The sequence below is a fragment of the Trematomus bernacchii genome, unplaced genomic scaffold (assembly GCF_902827165.1).
Source record: "Trematomus bernacchii unplaced genomic scaffold, fTreBer1.1, whole genome shotgun sequence".
Lineage (NCBI taxonomy): Eukaryota > Metazoa > Chordata > Actinopteri > Perciformes > Nototheniidae > Trematomus > Trematomus bernacchii.
Window position 1 is genome coordinate 7,716,103 of NW_022987698.1, and position 26,981 is coordinate 7,743,083.

The following is a 26,981-nucleotide window of genomic DNA, read 5'->3' on the forward strand; positions in this document are numbered from 1 at the left end:
AAAAACAAACATGCCCTGTTGTCGCAAGAAAAAAAGTGCAAAAGGAAACATCCATTGAAACTCAGTTTGCTGCTCTGTGATGCTAGTCTAAGCCAGATACTTGGCATCTCATCTTGGGTGAGATGCCAAGTAAGTTCATAAATGTTGGGGTCAGGCTCTGAGCTGAGGAAATCCTCAGGATTGAGTGAAGGTGTGCGTGCAATATACCGGCGGGCCAGATCTAATAGTAATTGGAAATTATCCTGCGGGCCGAAATTAAATCCACCAAGGGCCGGATTTGGCCCGCGGGCCTTGAGTTTGAAATGTGTGCTCTACACCAGTGGTTCCCAAACTTTTTGTGCCCAAGGCACACCAAAGGACAAGTAAAAATCTCAAGGCACACCTATTGTGCAAAATAGCCCTTATAACACGTGTTATCACTCATATCATGTAAAATATCTGTAAATGTGCATAATTATTTACTAATGCCAAATAAAATGTGACAAAGACAACTATATTACTCATGAAATATTTATTAACGAAATATTTCAGAAATGAATTTGAAACTTTATCAAATTAGGCTTCATCAAAGCAGCAACACACTCATTTAAACCAGACAGGTCACAAAATAAAAAATTGTGGAGGATCAGGCTTTGGTGGTCGGCTCCCATCTCGGCGCACAGCTGGGAGAAGAGGCGAGATTTCAGGGGCCTTGATTTTATGTAATTCACCACCTGCACAGCCTGATTCAGCACCTCAGTCAACTCCGGGGGCATGGTTTTGGCAACTAATGCCTCTCTATGCAAAATGCAGTGGTTTGTCACGATATGTGGGTTTTGTGCTCTCACCTTAGCATTAAATCCTTTCACTCTCCCCGTCATGCTTGCCGCGCATCTGTGCAAAGACTGACGCACATATTCCAGGTCAGACTGTTCTCTTTTAAATAGTTATTAGTTACCCTGAATATTTCTTCTCCCGTAGTATGGCTTTCCATTTCTTTGCAAAAGAAAAACGTCTCTTTGATAGAGTCAGCATCAACATATCTGACGTTTGCCAGAAGTTGGGCAGCCCCACTTATGTCAGTAGATTCGTCTATTTGTAGGGAAAATCTGCCGCTCGCCTGCAGTGCCATAAGACAGGTAACTTTCATGATACTGTCTGCTGACAGTTTTTTTCCTCTTTTCTTTCGGTGGTGGGTTGTCGGCAGTCTGCACTGGTGGTTGGTGGTTTGCTCCGCACAAGAAAGCGCTCAATTTTCCCTCTTGCGTGTTTCTCTGTTTTAATGTTGTCCTTCAGCCTTCGATGTGTCACGGTCTTATAATTCCCACCTGCAACTGCGTTAACAGCGAAATATGGGGTTCTGTGAGGATTTTTTTTTAAAGAATTGTTTTTAGGTATAGAGTTTGCCTCTGTATTATGAAATTAGTGCATACAAAGTACTGATATAGTAAATTAAAAAATAATTATTTTTGTGTAGTTGTATATTGCAATAATAACGTATGGTTGTCACAAAATCCCACGGCACACCCGGACTTGCCTCACGGCACACCAGTGTGCCGCGGCACACCGTTTGGGAACCACTGCTCTACACTGTCAAACAGGAAAGCCCGGCTGCATTAACACATTTCATCCCAAAACGTGTATAATTTGGTCACCCCCTTGGCACCTCATGAAACACCCTCACATATCTCACAAAGATGATGACACAGTTTTAATAGCCAGCTCTCTCCTGTGTTGAAAACACAACTTTAAATATGGGACTTTTGTGACAAAGAAACAAAGTAATCACTATTAAACTACCATACTTCATTTATTTGCTTTAAAAACTATTGGTTATACCTGTACCTGTTAGCAGACTCTGTACCTCACTTTCTGACAGTGCACCTCTCTTGTTATTGTACTGTTCCTGAGAGTGTTTTTAGAGAGGTGCATTGAGCACAAGGGACACATTGGTGTGCTTTATGTACATCTCTATTCTCACATATTTTTACTTTCCTTCAATTTCACAACATATGGGTCTACTCTCACGTCTTCTTCAACCTCTTCTCTCACCTCTCTCTCTCTCTCTCTCTCTCTCTCTCTCTCTCTCTCTCTCTCTCTCTCTCTCTCTCTCTCTCTCTTTTACACTTTCTGGCCCTTCACTTTCTGAGATTTCAGGTAATTCACTTTAGAGGGTCTCATTCTGTCAAAAACAATATTAACATTGAGTATACCCACAATGTTAGGAACAAAGCAGTCAAAGGGTAGTTAATAATCTACAGCAATATTAAAAAGCTGCATTGTTCGTAACATAACTCTTCTGTCAGACTAGCTCTGACACACGTGCCTCTGTAACACCACAGAATTTGACACTCATAAACAAGATAGAAAATGTGCTTTAACAGGCAGCCAACCTGTATGTTATGTTATAAGGTTTTACAGGCTTACAAAACAAGTTAGATGTTGTTGTTCTTAAGTAAAGGATTAGGAAATGTTACCTTTCTCTAAAGCCATAAAAGGTATAATCTCTTAGAGACTGACTGTTTCACTGTAAACACTGTTTCTGGTAGAATCAATTTCTACCAGATCCCCCCCCAAAAGAGGATTTACTCAGCTCTCTTAACAAAACAACACCAGGTGGGAGACTGTCAAAAGTCTGTGAATCCACACACAAAACAAAATGTACCAAAAATAAATGTGCCTCCCGAGAACCTCAATATATAAACTTTTAACATAGAGTTTAAAGCTACCAATAAAAGTTAATTAATGAAAAATAATGCAGTTGCAGAACTCCATTTTCAACCTCACCTTCTAAAATGAAATAATATTCCTCAGTAATGAGATTCAGAATGTGGCACAGATTGACAGTAAGGATGGCAAACACCATTTTTATTTTACGGCTGTTTATGACCATGATTTACTCCTGTAACATACCTGAATATTTGCCCAGAATTTTGCAACTGAAAATCCTCTCAAATGTTCAAAAAAGTTGCTGCTAATTCTCCTTACTCTCATTTGAAATTGCATCATGGCTCCCTACTTTGTTTCTCCTCCATTATCTCAATTTCTTACCACCATATATAACTGTATATACCTCCTGCTGCATTTTAGCCTGCTCTCTTCGCTTCTACACATCCTGTCATTCTGATCCCTCTTAAACGTGTCAGACTCTGGATCGGCTCCCCAAGGAAAACCAATGCCACCAATCTGAAAACTGAGCATCATGCCTGAATAGCAGGTGATGTGGACGGAGGGAGGAGAGGGCAAGACGAGAGTGGAGAGCGGCTCAAGTGAGGGCGGGTGAGAGAACACCGTGACATACCACAACTTTGGAAATATGATTGCTGGCAGATGATTGTTTTAAAGGGAATGCCTCTTAACAAGCTCCCAGGGTGCCAAGTAAAGGGGAACTGATGGGAAGGCACCAAGGAGCTCATTAGGAGCCACAGCCCTGCTAACCTGCCGTCTCCGGCCCTCACCTGCTCTATCCACATCTCACACACAAGCATAGGACCTGATCATGGCATCCCACTTATAGCATGCATGCTAATGAACCATGTGTATGCAGCAGGGAAGTGTTTGGGTTGTTGGTAGGTTGGTGGTGTCTCTGTGTGTAATTGCTTACTGTGTAGCAAAGCCATGCTGTTTGTTGTGAGCGCCAAACGCATTAGCATTGTGAGTGAGCTTCCATCTCAGGTCCATCATGATAAATTCATGGTATTGAGCCAACTAGAAACTATGGACACTGTTTCAGGTGGACTGTAGCTATCGGCTTTAAAAAAGAAAATGTGTTTAATTCATACTGTAGCTGCAGATTTCCTTTTTTCTGTCATTAGTCTTTCTGTATGTTGTACAGTTCATGGTTTAAAATATGTCTTCTCCAGTCACAGAACCACTCTTGGCCTACAAACACATTTAATTGCTTGTGCCGTATGATATAAAGGGTTCAAAGCCTTTGATATAAATAGCAAAGAGAAACGCACTGGAACATCGTTAGATGCATTTTCAGTCACAAATGTGCAGTGGGTGTATTTTTTCCAACAATGCAACAGGCAGCTAAGGGCCCTTTTGTACAGAAGTTGTTATCATGGACCTTTCAACCAGCACTCTGTCATTCAGAGGTCACAGCTGCTATTTGAAGCTGTTGATTAGTTCTACCAGAAGAAATGTATTAACTATTGCGTCATGAACTCACTTTCCTTCGTATTATTATTATTGGTGGTGGGTGGTCAATAATCCATATAAATGTGGGTTATAATAAAAAATGTTGGTTGCTGTTGTAATAAAAAAAACTAGAGAATTAGCCATCATTTGGAGGGGATTTTATTGTACCAGAAAATCGTGCTTTCATTCTTACATAAAGCTCCAGCCAGGTGTTTGGCTTAGTAAAGAAAATATTTCTCTCTTTTCACAGAAATTCCCTGGAAGCTAAACCAGCATATAAACAAACAGCACTTTTTTTTTTAGAAAAGGCTTTAAACAAACAATTTTACAACACAATAATGATGTTCATCAATCTGGAGATGTAATCATGTTGGTTTTGAGCACTGTGCATTTAAAAGGACAACAACTTGGTACATATAATGTTAAATCATCTCTATATTTTAAGGTTATACAGTATAGTACAGTGTGTATGTGTATGAATGTAAATCTGTGAAAAATGTGGCATCAGTTTAACCCCACTAAAGTGAACTGAAATGCCCTAACCTCTGCAGTGTATAAGTAGTAGATTGAGATTGTGGGAAAAAAGTAATCCAGTCTCTTTCCTCTTCCTCGGAGTAATAATGAGCACCAGGTTGGCACCTAGACCTGCTTCTAGGTGGCAACCTAGAGGAGGTTCACACTAATCACACCCGGTGTGAAGGTATTAGCCTTGCCTGTCTTCTTGGACCGCCTCATTAAACACCTCACCAACCAGAACTTTACCTGAAGTCCCTGAACCTGACCCTCTCCTTTAGGATTTCCATGATGTTATCGGCTCCCTGGGCATTATTCACAACTCTCGAGTCCCAATAAATTGGTGCCTAGAATGTACAGATACATTGTGTCCTTGTGCAAAGTGTCCTTGTGCATACAGAAGTCAAGTTCTGCACTATAGAGTGGCGAAGTCACGCCCATCTACTTCCGGTCCATGGGACCTTATTTCGGAAAAATAATGTATTGAAGTCAATGGAGAGAGAAAACATATCTTTCGATCCCGTTTGAATTGTGCCATGAATTACACATATGATGTTTGTCAATCTTAAAAAATAATTTCCATGTCAAAAAAGTCACAGTTTGTCGTAAAACTGTTGAAATATAAGACTATGAAAAATACGCAACTAGAAAGACTACAAATCCCAGAGTCGCGTAAGTGATGTCACAATTGTTTTCCTCCACTAAGAGATAGCTAAGATCAGCGCCATATAGATAGAATCTATCTATATGGCGCTGGCTAAGATAAGATAACTTTAACAAGATGCCTGTGTGCTTAGTACCAGGTTGTTATCATACCAGCAATGGGTCTTGCTCGTTCTTTTGCTTCCCGTCTGATGAAAGGACCAGGAGTGGCTTGATCAAGTTAGCTACCTAGCTAGTAGCTAGCACGTTAGTTAGCATTACAGCCTTGTCATTTTTATTAGCCTTAACATGAAGTAACATTAAGTAACCCAAAATGTTAAACAGTAAGAGTAGTAGTCATATTTCGTGAACCCTTTGAAGAGTACCGTCACCGGTGTGATCATTCTATAATACACAATTTAAGCCCGGGGGAGAAATGCTAACGCTAACGCTAGCATCGGCGATCGGCGATCTTTTCTACTTCATGCTATCTGCACAAATGGTTGAAATTAAAAAGACCAGGCAGTTCAGAGAGAATCAAAGTAAGGCAGGCAGGCAGCTTTGCATGACATTCTTCAGGACGTGTTTCATTGTGGTGATAGTGAGGGTAGTCAATCGTTTTGTTGACAAGACAGTAGTGACGGCCATCTTGGTGACGTGTGTTGTTGACCAGAGATGTACTGTAGTTCATTGAGCGTTTCACACAAACAAATGTGTTACTTTACAGTTTTACGACACATTTTATTTTGTTTGACTTGCAAAATTATATTTTAAATTGACAAACATCATATGTGTAATTCGTGGCACAATTCAAACGGGATCGAAAGATAATCTTTCTCTCTCCATTGACTTTAATACATAATTTTTCCGAAATAAGGTCCCATGGAGGTCCACCGGAAGGGGAGGGACTTCGCCACTCTATTGTCTTTTGTTTTAGGAGGCCTGTTTATGTATTTATCAAGCAATATATGCATACATTTAAATGCCGCCTAGTTTAAATCCAAATGTCTAATGGCATGTTCAGACTAGGTGACATCAGCCTGAGAATAGGCAGACTTGTCAGACGTAGGGTGTCATCTGTGAACATTATACAGAAAAAGGCTAGCAATCTTTTCTCCTTATTACAGAATGACATATAACACATGTTTCCTGGCGTTGACCAATAGGAGCACAGAGTATTCCTCCGTGCAGAACCTGTAAACATGGCAGAAGAGGGATGATGATGTTCATTTTTCGTTCTTTTAGAATAGAGCCAGCACAATGGCAAACATGCTCCTGTACAAGGCAAAGAAAGAGGGAACTTTCCACCTCTTGTAAAATGGTACGATCTAAGAGGAACAGGAACAAGTGCAATCGTTGCCCCCCAGCCCACCCCTCGTGGCTGCTGTGGGTATCTGAGTATTTGCTTTAACAGCACGGCGGATCAGGAGTCAAGTGGCTGGATTCATTTGTTGGAGTGCAGTGGGAGTGAGGAGTGCCACAGAGAGAGGAGGAGGGGGAATCAGTGTTTAAGGATAAAGAGAAAGGCAAGCCGTAGGAGGTGAGAGGTAGATAAGCCCGGAGAGAAAAGAGACAGACGGACAGAAAGAGAGCAGGAGCAACACGGGTAGCGAGAGGACGAGAGAGAGGACGAGAGAGAGGACGAGAGAGAGGACGAGAGAGAGGGGAGGAGAGGCTTCAGTTCCCGGCGATCGCAGACAGGCACTCTTCCCCAGAGACTTCTTATCTACAGGGGGCATCTTTGACTTGATAATCCTGCTCCTCGTCACTTTTACCACCCTGATCTCCCCCCCCCCCCCCCCACACACACACACACACACACACACACACACACACACACACACACACACACACCCCGCCACCTCTGCACCCCTGCCCAGGGGAGTGAAGAGCTACCTGTCACTGTGCCTATACCTGCAGGCAGCTTGTGGTGGTGGGGGGTGGGGGGTTGTCACTGTGCCCGACTTAGAAGTCACCTTTCGGGGATATGAATCTTAATAAGGTGGGGATGAGGAGGGGGGGGGGGCTAGAGGAGCTGGGAGCAGATGCATGCTGCTGCTGTTACAGTTTGTGTGTGTGTTTAAGTGTGTGCATGTGTCTGACAATGTGTGTGTTTGTGTGCGTGTGTGTATGTGTGTGTGACAGATGGGGAGTTGCAGAGTGCTGACAGGCCCTCTATGCTTTCTGGGTGCCAGATTATTTTTGGTAATTTATAACCATTGTTGCTTAAAGGGGCTTTTATCTTCAGCGGTTACTGCTACAGTATAACAACACTCCAGCAAGCCATGCAACTGGCTCCAGTAAAGACTGCGTCTCCGGTTATTTGTGTTTCTATGCTTTCTCAGTTTTGTGCATTGGTGTGGGGCTGTGTATTTGTATGTGGTACAGCACTGAGGGTAGAGGTGCTCTCACTCATAGATATTTGTCTTTCTGAGAAGGTGTGCAGATAAACAGACAAGCAGATGTACTATTCTGTTTGTGAACCTAGAATGTAATGGCCAAATAACAGAACCGCCTGAATTTATGAAAAATGGCTTGGTTTGTGATCACTGTTGCTTATTGTACATGAATGGTCAGTGTCACTCGCTCATTCTTCAACTGCTTTTGCTACAAGCTACGTCAATTCATGTTGAGTGCGGTTTTTCAAATTGTAATGGTTGATTCTTTGTCAGACATGTCTCTCAATGAATTGTGATGTTTGTCATATGATGTGATCTGGCGACTTCAAAGCTCTGCCTGATAATAACTACTTTATTTTTGATATTGGCTTAAAAAACTCAGATTAGAATTTAGATACTTAGATATTTAATAGGGATATCACTGTTGAGGAATTCACATAGTTCAAGTGATTGGTCGAATACTGCCTGTCGTTTTTTTTTTTGTCTTTGATTGATGCTGTTTGCTGGGGGGCTTGTTTAGTTGCAGCGCTTTCTGTAGCAGTGAAACGGTACAGAGGAAACCCTCTATAGACAACAAAACACTTGGTTTGTTGAAAATCCTGCTTGCTTTATGTTGCAGTAAATAGACATTTTAGCTGTAATACCATTCCCCTCCTGTTGTAGCAAGAAAGAAAAGGCACAGCAAGCAGCTGTTCTACGTGCATCAACTAGTTCCTGAACAAAGTTCAAGCTTCTTTATTGTCAAACTAACAGCTACAGAGTAATTATGTCGTTGAAAATCTTAGGTCACAGGCTTCTCCAACAATGCAACACAATAATACAGATAAGCAGACAATATTAACCAATATTAAAATATACTATATTAAACATATAATGCCCCCCCTGCATTGGCCCTGCATTGGCCTTATGCTGTTATTAAGTAGTTTTGATCCCCAAAATGCTGTCCCTCAAATTTGGAAAGTGCAACTGAGTATGGTGCAGAACACAAAAGATGGCAGCGTCATTAAAGGCATTATTTTGATCAGAAATGTATTTCAGTTTCTACTTATTATGCAGGAATAAAAGTAAATCTGTGGCAACAGACACTCAGATCACTGTGTCACTGAGTGAAAGTTTTATATTTGGCCAAAACACAACATTCACCTGAAACTGTACAAATCAAATACAGGATCTGGAGAAAAGGGAGTGGATGGCCGAGTCAGACAGGGGAATGAGATTATGTTTGATCAAAGTGGCTTTTAGATGTATCTATTTATGATGTTTTGTCTACAGCCTCAATGTGACTTGATGGATGATGTGCATGTTGTCAGATGAGTTTGATGTTGTACATCATCTGATGCATTTTGGACACATCAGCGATGTAACCTGAGGTCACACAGTGCTTAGGGTCTTTCAGCATTAAACACACTCAGCCATGCCTCCAGGCCAGAATCGATCAGTTACCAGCTTCTATCAGAGACTTATCTGTAAGCCTTGCATCAGTCTTCATCTTTCATGGCCTTCCTGAGGTATTTTATATAACCCAGGATGGTTTCAGTGAGTACAGTAGGTCAATAATCTGGGGGAAAATAAGGGAGATTAAAAAAAAAATTCTGCTGCTAACCTTTGTATCTTCATGTCAGAAAGGTTTTTTATTACATCAGAGCGGCATAACATTTTTACATAAGATGATAAGATTTTCAAAAGTTGTAGTCACAGATAAATGTACTGCATGGATATCTCTCACTTAGGCATATTTAAAAACTAGGGTAGCCAATTTATTTTAGAAGCATTATTTGTAATTTCTGGGGGGCTGTTCAGCTCGCGAATCAGTGCATGAGAAGCGAAACGGTTGCTTGAGAATGTCTTCCACAAGCAACACTCCAATGGCTGATAGCTCCAGTACCGCACGAAATATTTTCGATGGACGAGAGTGAAAATGGAACGCACACGCTATTTGTTGTTTGTTTAGATCATGCAGTCTGTTCTTCTTCTCTGTCTTCCGGTTGTTGCCTCTTTTGAATGACGAATACACACTACCGCCGCCTGCTGGTAAGGAGAGTTATTGCCACTCACGCATGCGCAGTTCGTACGTGCTCGGCTGAAGTCTTTGCGGTGTGTTCCAGTGCGAGACATGGCCAAGACGCAGGAGAACACGGCGACGCAACAGTCGGCAAGTTCTCTGGTGACTGCTTAGTGTGTCAGGGCCTTTAAAGTGCAGCCTTCTCTTTCATTTCACTTAACCAGTCCTGTGATGTGTCAGGGCTGCCAATGTAAGGGAGCACAGCAAAGAAACGCATCCTTTCTTGGCAAAAAACTGGACTGTGACTTAACACAACTTTACCTGGCATTACTTTGCTAGAAAGCTGTGTTACAATTGTTATACTTCAGTAGGCTTAACACAAGATGAATTGAGAGTTGTAAAGTCCTGCTTCAGAGAATAAAGTAAGCTGAGCTTGTTAAAACTCTCAGTAATGCAGTTCTTGAGAATCAGTGTTTCCCTAGTGGAAGCTGGCTGGAGCAGCTACAAGCTAAAAGCTAATGTATGCCTAGCATGTTTCTGATAATTTATGATCCAAAACCTAAAATTGCATCTTTATTTAGATTCATTTGATTCATCTGATTTTCTAACCAACAGACAGACATTGCCAGGATTTGTCTTGAGCTACGATGATAGGATGGCTACAAATCTCACTCGAGACAATTCTCATTCTTTGCATCGGACCAACTTCACAAAGAGCCTTCCACATGGTGACAATGTCAAAATAATTCCAGACGCATATTATGTCCTGTCCTGTTCTGACAGACAGACGTAATCAAATCCAATTATACCACTTCTCCCTTTGCTCCCTATTAGTGCTCATCTCCCATTCTCCTCTCAAATTCCCTTCCTGCAACAAAACATTTGAATGACAATGGCATAGTCCTAACACCCGCAACAGGCACGCTCTTCTCCTGTGCCTCTCTCGCCCTCTCTCCTTTCCACACATTCTCTTTCTGAAATCGATAGAAAGGAAAACAAAATGACAGGTTTTCATATCACTGCTGTGATACCCTGAGACTACACAGGGAAATGACTATTTCCACACACAAAAGGCTCCATTACTGCCAGGTGACCCCTTGTCATTGTGTTCCTTAACCCCCGAGTTAGACACCCCAGGATCGCCGCTTCAGTGTATGTGTTAGCACACACTTCTCTCTCTCTCTCTCTCTCCTTCTGTGTGCCAGAGCCCCCTTGCAATACCAAGGAATCTGTCATTCATACCGACTCTTTTTTCCTCACTATTTGTGTTGTCGTATTTGCGATGACTGCACAGCCTTCTATTTTTAGCATTAAATTCCAGTTTTTTTTAAATGCCAAAGGCATGGCTAATTATATTTTTCCTTTTTTTCCATCATGGCCTGCTTGCAATTACTTATATTTATCCAAATATTTCATGATAAAGACTATACTCTATATATTTAGGGTGGCAATTTGAGTGTTTTCCAGCTCTGCAATTCTGTCTCATGCTGCCTTATGATTGGAGTGTATGGACTGTCTTACTGTTGTGTATGTTATGCATTCTACCACAGACAAAATGCTTGTTTGGTGGAATAAAAAAAAAAAACCTTTCACTTTTATGCTCGTGGTTAAATTGGATCGCTTTTAGATATATATAAAAAAAAACTTGAATGCAATCAAAAATCATTAAAGACAGAAACAAATGGACCAATTGTCCAAATCACATGAGATCTGTTTTGAGATGCATTCTGGCCAGATGATTAAAAGATGAAAATGTGTCTTTCTCTTTAAGAAATCTTTACTACTCTCAAATACAACTAAATTTGTACGCCCTCTGGAAATAACCTCTAGAGGGTCTGTCACCTGTAATAAAGGCAACTGAAAAGGCGCTCATATTAGACACTGATATTAGCCATTGTTCTTCCCATCTCATTACAGCAACAGAAAAAGGAGGTTTCAGTGATTTCAACACATACGCTCATCCATAAGCCGGTGGGTGTTTCTCAATCGCGAGTACGCTTGCTTGGTAGCACATGTCTGCCGAGCATCTTGCTTCAGGAGCGAGGCAAGAATACTTCCTGCCATTCGGAAAACAAATAGTGGAACAGGCTAGCAAGTGTGCAGGTGTGAGTCATATGAGAGACCCCGCCTTACATCTTCCGCCACAGATTTGGGGAAATTGGTCCGTGCGCAAAGCATTGTGGGAATTTTAAGACCGCGGAGTCTACTCATGTGCAGCCTCGATATTTCTCCAAACGGAGTACGCCGGGCTCGGTAGATTTCCAAGTATGCTGGAAATTGGAACAGTACTTCGGCGGCACTCGATGACGTAGTATGCTTGAAATAGTGGCTCTGCAGCAGCTTTACTCGCGATTGAGAAACACCCAGTGTGTTTATCTCATGTCAAATCACACAGGACCTTACATATAAATGGCAGTGTGAGTGACAGCTTCATATCATAGTCCATAAATGGGCACCATTCACATGTCTTGGTTAAAGAATAGATATTAAACAAGCTAGCTTTACTAAGAGCATAGATAACTCTTCTTCTGGTGTTTTTGGTCCCTAACAGGGTCAAGTGCCATGCTACCACTGTCGGCACTGGAGTACAGTAGGTCCTACCCTTGATAGTCAGGCTTCTTTTATACAAACATCTTGATTTTATGTGTTAAGACGAGCCCATTGACTATAGTGTTAACCTTCCTGTCTGCATCATCTAAATGCTACTGTCTTTGTCTCCCTTCTACGTGTCTGCTTTTAAAATGTGTCTTTAATGTTTGCCCTGCTTGTGATTTATCATGTTTTGCTGTTTTTATCAGTTTGAGTATTTATTTTATGCATTGAGAGGGGACCTTGGGTGTCCTGAAAGGCGTCTCTAAATACGATAATATATATATATATATATAATAAAATACAATATGATTGTAATATTATAATGCCTGATCATGTAATACACCTGTGCCTTGTGTTGCAGTGATGGTTAGCAAAGTATGACGCTGAGTTATAATTCAACCTAGGCTGTATTTTATCGACAGTGCTTTGAATCCCCAGAACCCTTTTCCTTTTTTTAAATAGTTGTTGTCCCTCTTTCTGCTCCTCCTCCTTGTTTTCCAACTCTACCACCATCTCTCCCATTCTTCCTCCCCAACCCCTTCCTATTATTCCTCATCTGCTGATTCTCCTGTTTCCTCTTGCTGCTGCATCCTCCTCCATACTCGCATTGTTGTCCTCCTCATTTATCCTTCTTTACCACCTCCACCTCTGCCTACATCTGCTTTTCTCTTAATCCAAAAGACCATTAATAGTCAAGTGCTTTGATGCTGCCTAATGCTTAAATATGTGTAGACTTCTAGATGCACTTAGACTTGACGGTTATTTATTTCCTTGAATGATACATACTGCTTTTCATTTTACATGAAGATGATAAACAGAAGCAGCCTTTAAGTGTGCAGTTTTGAAAATGATAAAAACTTTTTTGCCTGACAGTTGGGGAGGAGGAAGAGGAATAATGATGTGAGGATGATATCTGTGAAAGTAGATGCACTCGGCTCTCGCTCAGAGCATGTTCATTCATTTACTATAACCATGCGGCGACAGAGTGACTTGAACAGGAGCATTGCTGCTAAGTGGAACAGAGAAGGGGAGCAGCTGGGCGAAATTCACCTGCCACTTCCAATGTGTATCAGAAATTGCATTCACACCAGCTACCCCTCTCCGACAGTGGTGGAACATTTTTTAGGGGAAATGGGAGGACAGAGTGTGCTGTGGCGATACAAATCAGAGACCGTAGATTGAATGGCGGGCAGTGATGGAAATGGGAAATGGTCACATTCTTTGGGACCTGCTGTGTTTGATAGACAAGTTTTCATGGTCGACTGAAGATGAAGCAACGGGTGTAACACGCTGATTTACAGCAGCTGCAAGAGTGGTAGCAACCAAAAGAGAAACTTACTCTGAAGGACTTTGACCGCCCCTGTGAAGTAACTAAGGAGAAACTAAGTCTGATAAGTTTTTCCATCTGAAAGAAAGTATGTCTCAATACGTTCATCACAACTCTGTCAAATTGTGTCTATATATTTAATTGCTTTATATTTTAAAGGAAATGTCATATCTACCTGAAAGTCAAGGAGAGTTCTGTACCATATCCAAGTTGTATCGAGGTGATCAATGAGGAAGTCGCACATAAAAGCGAAGGACTTCGACACCAGATCTGGAGTTTGTATCCTGTGTGGAGTTTAAAATAATTGTGTTTTAAGATTTAAAAACATTTTGTTCAATTTCGGTTAGTAACTTTATTAAAAAATAACTTTTCTTCATATTTTCACGACCTGGTAATCATGTTCCTTGGCCTCCCAGCAGTGCTCCGTATGGCATTTGCAAAATATCACCACGCATGAAAGAAAACAACTAATCAGGGCAGAGGAGTCTCTAGTGTCTATTGCTGCTCGTGAACTCAGATTAATCTGTCCAGCTTTTCAGTGCTGTTAAAAAATAATCAAGATATTTGTGGCTGTATTGACTTTTCTAACCTTAAATATTCTCAGAAACATTTCACAGTGTCACCATGATGGCTAGCTCAAAGACGTTTTCATTTGACTGAATAAACTGAAATATGTTTGTGTAAACATTTTAGGTGAGGTATAGGCAATGAGGCAGAGGAACATAAATGTTGTCCCGTTGGCAACTATAAGGGTGTATACATAAACACAGTGAAACACCGGTAACGGCCACTAGCACTGGTTGGCTATCAAGCGGACATTGTAGGTAAAATGGATCCTGCATCCTGAGTCCTGGATCCTGCATCCTGCATCCTGAGCCCTGGATCCTGAGTCGTGGCTGTGCCTGTTGCTGTGGTACTGGATCCTGAGTCCTGCATCCTGGATTTCAAGTCGTGGCTGAACCGGTCTCTGTGGTCCTGCCTGACTCTCATCATACTACTTCCCTGATGGCTCCCACAGTATTGTTGACATCCTCGTGGATTCATCTTCTTATTATAGACACATGCATTTCCAAACATTTGGACTACCTATGTTGTAAATGTATTATGTTTTCAATTTACACACGGCATCTATTGCACGTCTGTCCGTCCTGGGAGAGGGATCCCTCCTCTGTTGCTCTCCCTGAGGTTTCTCCCATGTTCCCCTTTAAACTGTGGGGTTTCTTTGGAAGTTTTTCCTTGTACGATGTGAGGGTCTAAGGACAGAGGGTGTCGTATTGTCATACTGATATTCTGTGCAAACTCTGAAGTCCACTGAGACAAATGTAACATTTGTGATATTGGGTTATATAAATAAACATTGATTGATTGATTGAAAATGAAATATTTCGCCATTGAATGCGAAATATGGAGGCGTGTGGCGCAGTGGAATAGTGCGTTGGTGTTCGGATCAGGGGAGCACAGGTTCAAACCTCACTGCAGTCAGCATGTCGTTGTGTCCCTGGGCAAGACACTTCACCCCAAATTGCTCCTGTGGGGATTGTCCACAGTATTGAGTATGTAAGTCGCTTTAGATAAAAGCGTCTAACATGTAATGTAATGAATGCTTGCAGATGCTTTTCATTACCTTTTCCCTACTTATGTTCAATGAAAATGTTATTTAATAACGTCAAATAATATGGGCTGTCCTTACAGTACTGTATGTCTGCTCAAAACACATTTGGAAATACATCATAACTGTTGTTTCTTTTTGGAATAATTATCTGGTATATTCTGAACTGTCTTACCTTTAGAATATAAATGTGATATTGAAATGCAAAACTTGTCACTTACAGTGTAGTTTTTTTTACACAAGGTGATCTTAGTAGTTCAGACTTTCCTTATTAAAGGTGGGGTAGGTAAGTTTGAGAAACCGGCTCGAGATACACTTTTTGTTATATTCCATGGAATGCTCTTAACATCCCGATAGCAATGAATATCTTAAGTGCTTTGACAAAAAATCCATAAAAAAATTTCATCTGTGGAAGCCGTAGTACTGTAAAAAGTACGACCAATCATTTTAGCCAGCCCAGCTAAAATAACTGGATGGCCTACCTGCATGTCAGCCTTCCATCTGTGCACAAACTTATCTCGTGCCCTCATTGGTCATGTGCGCATTCGTGTGTGTTGGAGGAGGGGCTCTGTAAGGAAGTGGCAGATTTTCTCCGGTTGTGTATTTTCAAATTCTAGCGATCTCGAGCCGGTTTCTCAAACTTACCTACCCCACCTTTAATGACCAGTTGGTGTAATTGATTGCATTTACCAAACAACATTTTCAGCAAGATTGTTGCAAACTTATTTTGCTATCTGCTAAATTGTTATTACCTCTACTTTTTACTTCAGCATTTTGATAATCCTGTCGAAGGCACTTAACAGTAATTAACGAAATTCATTCCTGAACTATTTTTAACCTATTAATTCCCTCCCTTGTGAAAACACAGTGCCAAGTGTTCAAGTCTTTCTAAGCTCTGAAGTTTGCCTCTGCATGCAATGACTCTTTGCCTCGCAGGGAGGCAGTGTTGTGTCGTTCCCACACTGATGAGAGCCACAGACGGACTGCAAAGAGCCTGTTTCAAGGACTGATAACAGATTGCTAATATACAATATATAGAGGCACACATAACCACAAAGCAGCTCATTTTACACTGACACTCCTCTCCATCTGTGACAGGGTCTCACAGAACAGGCCCATCAACATGATGTGCACTTTGGCCAGCAGTCCCAGAAACGGGCCTCGTCAGAGTGAGACTAGAAGTGCAAGGACGTGCCACAGATGAGCTACACTCTGATATCTGAAGAGGGAAGTGCTGCAACGTCTGTGCCTGACCCTCCTTCTGTTCATAGTGTCGTTGTCTTGAAGGACAGACCGTGAAAAGTAGTAGAGCATTTATAAAAAAACAAGGTAATTTGATGTACTAAACATGCTGTAAATATTTGGAAAACACAGACATAGAAACGGATGAAAAACATTGAGACACGTGTAGATAAAGGTGTATTGGGAAAAACAAGTAGACAGGTAGCTGGTCAGTCAGTCATTCAGTCAGACTGTTATCCTGGAGGGACACACTGCATCATACAGACGGAAAGTCGAGACACACATTATGCTTATACAGAGGAGACGGCCGCCAGTCACTCAGTCAGATACGTTTGACTGATTGACAGCGTTATATAACGCTACACAGACAGACATACTAACAATCCTGCAGACAGATATGCTTATCTCCACACGGACAAACTGAGACGGGCGCACCAACACTCACTGTGCATCCCAGATCAGTTCATTTTAAAGGTCCACAATCAGGCAGGCAGCAGCTGGGACTGGCCATCAGGGAGAGATGTGGGGCCACGCTGCCCCAATATATCCATGCAACATTAATATTTCAAAATTGTTTTGCTGGGAATTTATAGTCTGGCTAGCTTGTGATGTTGGCCTCCATCACACACAGACACGCAAATGAGGCAAGGTTCATGTCTTTGTGTATGATAATGATTGTTCTCCATTTGTGGTTTACCTTGAAGAAAGTCACATAATGCTGTTGTCCGTGTAAGACTACAGGTTGAATCTTATCTGGTGCGACTTAAGTTAAGTTTGAGAGGTAGTTCATGATAGTTTGATCATTTCAAAAAGCTTGTATAGTTAGGTCATCGATCTGTCTACATATCTATCTATCCATCTATCTATCTATCTACCTATTTAATCTATCTGCACACTATTTTGTTAGTTTTCCTTGTGTATGAATGCAGATGGTAATAAAGACACAGACCTGTTTACCTTGATTTCAATCCCATTAATAATTGCATTTATTATATAAAGCTAAGATAATGTAAAAAAGACACTGAAACAATATTCTTAGTGATATTTTATGTTCGAGGTGGTTTATATAAAGGGCTAGCAAAACTAGAAACTTGTTTTGATAAATCTTTGTTTTATTTGTATTGATAGCATATACATTTTTTTATTATGAAGATGTCCTAGATATTTATGTGGACATCTTAGCTTGTATGTCCAGCCATCAGTACAAACCCAAATATATAAAATGTACTGTCATATTTTAAAAGAGATTAAGAGATTCCCCACATTTGTCATTCTGAAAAAGTACTTTTAAATGATAACTGTCATCATTGACAGATTAATAGTGTTATTGACCAAGCAGTTTAGCTCTGAAATAATGGATGAAATAATTGTAGCACCTTAGTCACATTTAAACTTCTTTCTTTGATTACTCACACACTTTAATGACTCTATGACATAATCCATGCCATCCTCGCTCAGTTTAATTACTTCGACTATAGTCACTATCCAAACATTGACAGGAAAACATGTTTACATGCAGTTGTGGTCAGTGTGGTTTAGAATTAACGAGTGCTGCTGTGCGCCGTGACGCGCGCGTGGAGAGAGAAAAGAGAGAAAGAGAGAAGGGAAGAGAAAGAGAGGGGGAGAGAGGGAGACTTCTTTCCTCTAAATCAACCAGTCAGTATTCTAAAAACACAAGTAGCGCTGGCGATCATCAATGAAATCCCCTCCTCGCCTACACCCTCCGAACTGACCTCGTCTCCGCGCAAACTTCCAGCAAACATCCAGCATGAGCGGAGACCCACACCATGGATGTGCCACATGAGGAGGACCAGACGAACTGAAGCCCCCGCTCAAAGTTGTGTTCCACAGAGACCACTGTGACACTGACTGAACAGACACTCAACTTTACTTAACCAGTTTTTCTGCTTTCCTGATACTTTTTACTTGCGCCTGCCTTTTGGGATTGCTTGGATTCCGCGCTGTCTCTTATATATGTTCAGCCGGGGAGACGTGTAGTTTTTCGGGGTGGTCCGCTCAAAGGAAGCTGACATGCAGGTTCTCGGTTGGACCATAGTTTTCCTGTGCCAGTGGATCCTACGGAAGGTGAGTTAATTATCCTCTTGAGACAAAACATACTCTAAATCAAACCACATTGGGGTCTGTTTGGCGATACACACCTGCCTTCTCGTGTTGGATGATTAGTTCAATGCAAGTATTAAAATGATAGTTGCAATAACGTTATTTATCCGCTCACATACAGATTTGTTTCTGAATCAGACGCACACTAGTGTTCAGTTTGTGTTGAAGGTGCCGTACATTTCTGGATCCTCATAGATTTGTTCCCCCCTTGAACTTGATTTAAAGTTGTTATTTCTTCACGGGAGCTCTTGAGATTAGAAACAAGCCGCTATTTCATCTGCGTAATTGTGTTTCGTTAGTTTGAATAAAAGGGTGTGCGACTTTTGCCTGATCCCCAGACGCGCAGATTTCCGCTGGCTGAGCGTTTCCCCTTTACTCCCACTTAAGCAGCCCCTCTTATCTATTTATCTATTGGCGCTCCGAGCAACTTCCTCAAATGTTTTCTTCAGAAGTTAAACACGCCCGTGGCTTGTGTTATTATCTCGGCATCGCTATGGCAGAGTTTGAACGCCTGTTTGCTGCAGCTGCTGATTATGGGTTAAATGCGTGCGTGCGCGCACAATCATATTGGCTGTTTGCGTATTGTAACAGAATGTTTTCCCGATTGCTATACACTGGCATTAATACATGTTTGAAAATCCCCTCATTACACAATATGATATCGTCTGTCTGTCCCAGTCGATCAGCAAGAAATGAAAGAGAATAAAAACACGACCTTTCACCATGATCCTCTTCCTCACCTCTGACTCCTTGATTTTCTTCCTCCCTGTTCCTTTCTTCTCCTTGCTCTTCTTCGTCCATTATGGATCATCTCCCCCAAACAATTTTAATTTAAAATACACTTGGTGTATCTTCAAACACAGTTGTACAAATATTGTAATGTGTATTTCTACACTTTCAAACTTGTATTTTTATTTCTTACAAGGCCTAAAAAGCAGCTCTGAAAGGGTACAACCAGAGTTATTAGCAGAGGAACATGTCTGAGGGGGCGGTGGATGGGGAACCTTCACTGCTAACAGATTTTCTTAGTGGCCCATGGTGGCCGGCGTTCTCTCCAAACACAGATATATTTTATTTAAACACACCCTGTTGGCTGCTGGCAGATTGGGGCTTGGTTGTATTGTGACAGGTAATAATAACACCTACGCTTCTTTTGAGATTGAATGCAAATGATTCCTGCTACAAAGTGGAACTGCTGTGCCTCTTACGCATGGGAGTGCAACACTGGTTCAAGTATTAGCATCGACTTGGTATCAGATTATATTAGCCATGCTTTTCAGTAATGTGCCATTTGAAATCAAATTGGATCGTTTTTCTTTCTTTTTTTTTGATGAGTGGGAGGGCTGTAAGAGTTTTGTTTGTTTTGTATGAGGTGTAGATAACACCGTGATTTAGCTGACATATCATGACAAGTTACATCCTTGGGAGCGCTATTAGCTTGAAGGATTAATAAGTGAAGAGCTAAAGGAGGCACTGAAGACAAGTGAAGGAAGGTGAAACATTTTGTTAACAGAGAGAAGGAAATTGTGGAATTAGAAAAACAGAAATCAGAAGAAGGAGAAGGAAGAAAAGGTAACACTAACCATCCTCCTAACTTAATTGAATGGTCTCTTTGAACAAAACCCACCCTCAATGGCCATTTACAGTAACTTAGAGGCCTGTTTAAGTGCATGTGTGAGTGCATAAGTGAGCATTTGAAAGAGAAGAGGAGATTGCAGGGAGGCAAAGTGATAAATGCAGAATCCTTTCATGAAACCTCCAAACTCTGTCATTTATATTTGAATAAAAAATGCATTAACAATGCTGCATTAAAAATTCAAATATTATTATTTTTGTATTATTTTCAAAAGTATGTTTTAAAAAATGAATTTGTTTTACCGTACAGGGATAGGTTTGGGTTCTTACAATTGCATTAAAAAAACTACAAAAGACACTGCATAAGATGTCCAATGCTGCAATATTCAAATTGTTTCCACCTCGTGCTTTGAAGCGATATCTACAGTAACAGCACTACAAAAGAAGAAAAGATGTGTGAAAAGCTGCTTTGCTGTTTTATGCTCCCAGTAGAAACAATAGCATTAGCCGGCATCTCAACCTGACAAAATCCTCTTATCTCCCCCCATAAAACAACTAGCTATATACCCCAGGGATATTACAGCTACTGAGTCACTTTAATTTCATTATACTGTATATCCTACTTCCTTTGCAATCGTTCTCAGATATTCTGCATAGCTTTGCATTTCAGTCCCTGCACCAGTGATATGTGTATGACACATACAATTGTATTGCCATTCATCATGTTTGTGCCCACATGTTATGCACTAACATTCACGCCATTGTGGAAGTGGAAACAATTTGAGCCATTGGAAAAGAAGAATCAGATGTTCTTCTACCACGGATTAAACCAGGTGGATGTTGGTTTAACTCCCACTCGCTGACGTTTTGTCCATCTGTCCGTCTGTGGATCATCTAAACTGTCAACCCCTGGCTTGTAATCTGTGTAAATTATATTCTCTATTCACGAACCGATTAGATATGTAATCTGTTAAAAACATGATGACAGAAGCAATCACATTACTGCTATTGCCTATGAAATTGTTCCCTGAGATCAAAGCATCCTTTAACCTAAAAAACAATGGCACAGATTCATCCAGTGCTTTAATGGATTCTAACATGGTTTGCTTAAGGTTAAGCAACGATCCATTTTTATTTAATTTGTTTTCTCCCCTTTCAACAGCCCTGTGCCCCATTTTTGACAACCCATTACTTTAAAAAATGAGTTATCACTGGCTTGGTGCAGTGAACAGTTTCACCTCAGGCTTTGTATTAGCCTTAAGGAGAGGGGGATTTAATTTAAATGTGCGAAGATGTCGTCAATTTATGACAAATGTAAAATAAAACATTGTTACGGACATGGAGATTCTGCTTTATACCAGCATCTGTTATACATTTTCAGTTTGTGTAGCTTACGTAGGACTGTCAAACTTAACATAATCGCACTTCTGCTGATTTAATTAAAATGTTCTTATAACATTTTAAGACGAAGTTTAGCATGTATTATAACTCCATCATAAATATGACTACTATTTTGCCATTCTACATGATCCGCTCTTAATAATGGAGGCAAACATCTTGCACAAGAATGTGTTGCCAAAATTCATTACAAACATGTGCATCCTCTGTTTGACTGACAGCTCGACTAGACCTGAGAGGTTCTAAGAAAGGAAGCATTATTTTTAAAATGATTGATAAGGAGATGGTATTATTTTTAATGCACAAAGGAAGAGAAAGCCAAAACATTTTTCAGCGGCTGCTGCTGAGCAGGACTGTTGTCTGTGTTTGATTCTCTTCCTGTTGGAGCCACCTGTTCCTGTTTGATATGCGGTGTTAAAGGTGTTGCTGTGTCAGAGGATCAGCTGCTTATCATGCATAGTAAATGCCTTTCATCACTATTTTTTAATTAATCTCAGAGGTGATTTCAGACCGGTGAATGTATTTAGATTATTTATTAAACAACATTGTATACCCGTACACAAAGGAACCCCCTTTCAATAATCGATTATGACCCACTAGAAGTGTGTGGCGGTGTGTGTGTTTGCAGAGGCCCTGTCCTATGCCTGTATTTTCTCTTTCTTTTCATTTTGCTGTTCTGATGTTCCTGGGCGTCAACCTCTTTGAAAACAGAGCAATTACTGTAGGTGCAAGATTGTAAGTGTGCATCCAAGAGGAAACTCAAAAAATGTTGCAAAAACCACAGAGGAAAAAAAAACCCAACTGAAAAGAAAATATTTTTCCAAAACAAGATTGAATCTTGAGTTGGGTTTTACCAGCTGGCAAGCACAGTCACCTTTTTTTTTAGGTAGGGAGGAGGGGACAACTCTGAATGTTGTGTTTACAAACCTCAACCAATGAATCCCACACATTTCAACTTTTACTCAAAAGTAAATACAGCAATGCTCATTACAAGATCAACTAAAAAGAAAAGAAGAAATGACCCTCCCACAATTTAAAGCAGCAACATTTAAAGCAACACATTCGTTTGCCAATTCTGTCCGCCGTCGCAGTTGAATTGTATCTTGTTGAAGGATAAATTGAAGGTTTTAAAGGTGGGATTCTGTTTTGTAAAGCATTGAGTATGGTCATTGAGTAAATGCAGTCCAAGTCTCTTAGCATCATGAAAGTCCTGTTCTCTTTCACATCTTTCCTCAACTTAATGACATTTTTCCATTGAAGTCAAGTAAAGGTGGCTATGAAAAGACATTAGGAAATAATTAATTTTTACTGCTTCACATGATTTCCAAAGTCATGATGATTCACCCACGGGGCAATATGACTGTATAACAATTTCATAGCAAAAGACTGGCATTGATCTGTAGACGAAAACAAAGAGGCTCCTGACCATGCGGCCCCACTCACATGATTAATATAAAAACAGTAAATGTTGAGGTGACATGTTAGTTAGTGAGCAATATTAGTTGTGATGTCCACTCTGAATCTGCAGATCATTGAGCAGAAGTCTATACTTAAGGTTCTGTGTACAAACACAGTTAAACTCACCACAGTTAAATGATCTATCGGCTCCCTACATTCACCCTGCTAGTACTATCTCCTGCTATGCACAGTTGCACCCTGGAATGATTGATGTTACAGTTCATTTCCAGCAGCCGCTACTTTGTTTTTACATTTGCGGACATTTTTACGTGCTTTTCTAACGTCGTGACGTATTTGCTCTGCTTTTGTCCCAGGTCTGAGCTGTTGTTCATAGTTATTTCTAAATTAATCCTTTTTTAAATAGGACAAGGACAGTGAGAAAACACAGGATGCTGTGAATAATCAACTACATCTTTCTGTTTAATTGTACAAAGTAGCCTCCAGCTGTCATAAGAGTCTTGCTTTGGTTTGGATTGACTTGTTGTGAATGCCAGATGGTGGGCTTTCACATAACTGCAAATAACATTGGCAATTGGTTGAAGCTTTTATGTTGGAAAGAAAAACATGGGAATCAGAGAAGCAGAAGCAGACAACTTAAATAAAACGCCTCCCCCTGTCCCGTCTGGGCTCTCTCTGGTGTTCCAGAAAGCTCAAGTTAAAATAAAATGGTAAACAAAATGACTTTCACATAATAACAGTTTATGGCATCATGGCAGTGATCAGATACCACCAAATGTGTTTCCATTTGTTTCTTGAGTGATTCACTAACGAACTGGCTGAATTAAATGTTTGTGTAATTTTGAAATCAGTGGGATTTTTGAACAAACAAAAAAATTAACTTGTATTATAATGTTTGCAGATAAAACATGTCACATGCAACTCTGATTGGATAAAATCCTGCTGAAAAAGGAACATTTTAATAGCTGCACAGATTGTGTTTGCATATTTGAAAGTTGTTGTTATTCTAAAAACAAAGTATACAAAACCTAATCAGAATATCTTAGAGTCAATGTGTAAACCTCCTTTTGGACAATAAATGGAAATGTAAGTCTTTTGCAGGGCTTGGTTTCCCAGCCAAAGAAGAATCTAAATAAACTTGCATTAAAGCGCCAAATAGGTGACACATTTGCATAATGTCATGGCTGTCATATTGTAATGAGGTATATACTTTGTTTCTTTCAAATGAGCACATGATTCAATTCTCTGCTGATGATTTTAAAACATGTGAAGCACTGGTTTATTTCAAGTAAGAAGGGAGGGTGAAACCTAAAGTGGACCTATCATGCTATATTTTAATAATATAGTGTAGGACCATACCTATATAAGGCATATTTATACTTTTTTTTTTTCAAAATACCAAACAGATCATGCATTTTAGCCATGCCTCATTTTGCTCTATTTGCACATTTTTAGCCCTGTTTTTGCAAAGGCTGATTCTGTGAGAACAGCACCACCTACAGGCCTGGCATATGTACTACAGCGTCTCCAGCGCTTTCGAACAGCAATGGCCGTGGCTGTCTCCTCCTGATTGGTGGAGTTGGCCCAATAGCCGTAGCGCCACCGTCCTGACGTCAGGACAGTGTTCAAATCTGGATCAGTTTTTATCAGATCCGTTGCAGCCCCTTTTTTAGAGATTTGGGTATGGAGGAAAATAGAGAGGGTTGTGTTTTCTGACACTTGGTGAGTTCCCTGGAACACCGGGGACACATACTCATGTATAAAAGACGTACAAAAGTGCATTTTGCATGATAGGTCCCCTTTAAGTTACTTATATTAAATATGTAGGGTTGTTAAATATTTTCTTTCAACCCTATCTTTGACATAAAAATGATCTGCCACGACAACCTCAATATGTCCAACAATGTGTTTGATAAAACCAATAAATACAAAAAAATTGTGATTGAAGAGGTTTTTGATTTTAAACTACCTCAAAAGACAAGTAAAAGTCTTGAAATCAGGATTAAGTGAATGTACAGACTTATGATCAGGTAACTGTATACTTTCATTATCTAAAGTAAAATAACTCTGCAGAATAAAGACTTTGAGAGTGTTTGATATTAAATATATATATTGCTGGATTATTGTGGCAGTTTCTTTACCAGATATGCAGTATTTCAATTTTGCAGACTCATGGAGATGCACATTTTCTTTGTATTTCGTAGTTGTAACTGCAAACTTCCTATTTAATAACTTCATCATATGTTTTTGTCTTTGTGTAATATATTTATCTTATATTAAACATAATGCAGTAATCAATTAATTTATTTCCCATAAATGGTAGAATTACGAAGTATAATTTACAGTACACTAATTTGGAGTGCAAGTATACATCAAAACTGTCCTAGCATTTTAATTTACTTAGTTTCATTACACAACTGCCAAAGGCCAATCAATGTAGAATTTAAGAGGGTGCAACCAACTTCAAATTCAAACTTCATAATTAGATCATATTAAACGCTCATTAGAGGTGAAATTGATCAGTGCTAAATTGATGGCAAACATTACAAAATAATAATATTCCTATTACTGTCTGTCTTCGAATAAAGAGCTATACATGTAAAGCAGTCATTGCTGCCACTGATTGTAGGCACACGCACAGCAGTAAGTCAGAGGGTTGTCCGTCAGAATGAAACCAGAACGACTCTGAGTCCCATAATAGCTCTGTGTTCTGCATCATGGCAGCGGGCTAAAGAAAGCCATCCCTTCTATGTAACAGTTTATTCAACTACTAACTTTTTTAAAGGAATAGGCTAAAATAAAATGTGAATGTCTTGGTGAGAAGGAAAAAATTGTCAACTTCCTAAAAATCTTTAAGCCCAAACAAAGTAATGTAAGTAGTGGTTAAAAAGTCACTGCACAGCGCAAACATACAAATAATAACATAAAATATTGGTTCCTGTTGTTGGAAAAATGAGCTCTTGAGCTTCAGTGGAAACACGGCCAGACAGAGGCAGAACTCGGGCTCCACATCAGACCGTACCAGGCTCTCTCACTGCCAGGACAATCTGGAGAGAGAGGCCTGTGGACAGCTGCTGCCTCAACCCCAAGAGGGTCTCACATCTCGTGGCCTGACCCCCACCCAGCCCCTACGCAGCCTCCAACACACTCTCTATGTATCTGCCAGCTTGGGTGGTGGAGGAGGACTTGTTGATGATGGAGATTATCGGAGATAAATAAAGTGCAAAAAGGAAGTCTTTAACACTCAGTTTTTTCCTATTGTTCTAGTTTCAAGATTCAAAGGTTTTAATGTCATATGCACATAAGCTACAGTGTAGAAATGGCAATGAAAATCTTATGACCCGAGCTCCTCCAACGATGCAACATATATAATAAAATACAAAGCAAACACTGAAATAAAACAATGCAGAGTTGGAGAGTAGCTAGAGACACGGCAGGCATCCATGGCGCCATCCTCCTCATATTCAGTTTGTGTATAATTATGCTTTTTCTATAATTTATCTTTTATACTGTCTCAAATTCTGAGTTTCCTCTGTATCCTCTATTTGCTCGCTCCATCTTTCTGTCTTTTCTTCCCGAGTGAAGGAAAGGAGGACGAGGGCAGGGCAGCCAAAGCACACATGGAGGTCCAGGTCAAGATAACCACACCTGAGCTGTCTTGAACTGAGCTCTACCCACACCGCAGAACACACACTCACATAGCATTTTAATGCATCCTCGCCTGCCTCAATAGATGGGCTACCATTATTACAATAGTGCTGTGTGTGACTCACCAAGCCTTACAGAACGACTGGGGAAAATTGCTCCCTGAGAAGAGTTGCGGAGGGCAAAAAAAGGGAATGCATGAGAAGACGATAACGCCTGAAAAGGAATCAATTCGAAAATATTACTCGTAATCTGTTCGCCGAAAGATATATGAGGCCCAGAGGTGCATGCATAGAATGGAACTATGATAAAATAAATTATGCCCAAGCACAGTCATAAACACATGTATACAACTGAGATTTAAAATTCAGGAATCCT

At 40.4% G+C, this 26,981-nt stretch overlaps 1 protein-coding gene across 2 annotated transcripts in view; it reads left to right on the plus strand.

Moving 5' to 3' along the window:
- The first annotated feature begins 18,088 nt into the window (after positions 1-18,088).
- Positions 18,089-26,981, plus strand: part of LOC117489738 (neurexophilin-2) — a 39,312-nt gene continuing 30,419 nt past the window's right edge. For both annotated transcript variants that reach the window (XM_034139262.1, XM_034139263.1), the window contains exon 1: positions 18,089-18,533. In XM_034139262.1, coding sequence (XP_033995153.1) covers positions 18,480-18,533 — 54 coding nt within the window. In that variant the 5' untranslated portion in view covers positions 18,089-18,479. The remainder of the gene's footprint in view (positions 18,534-26,981) is intronic.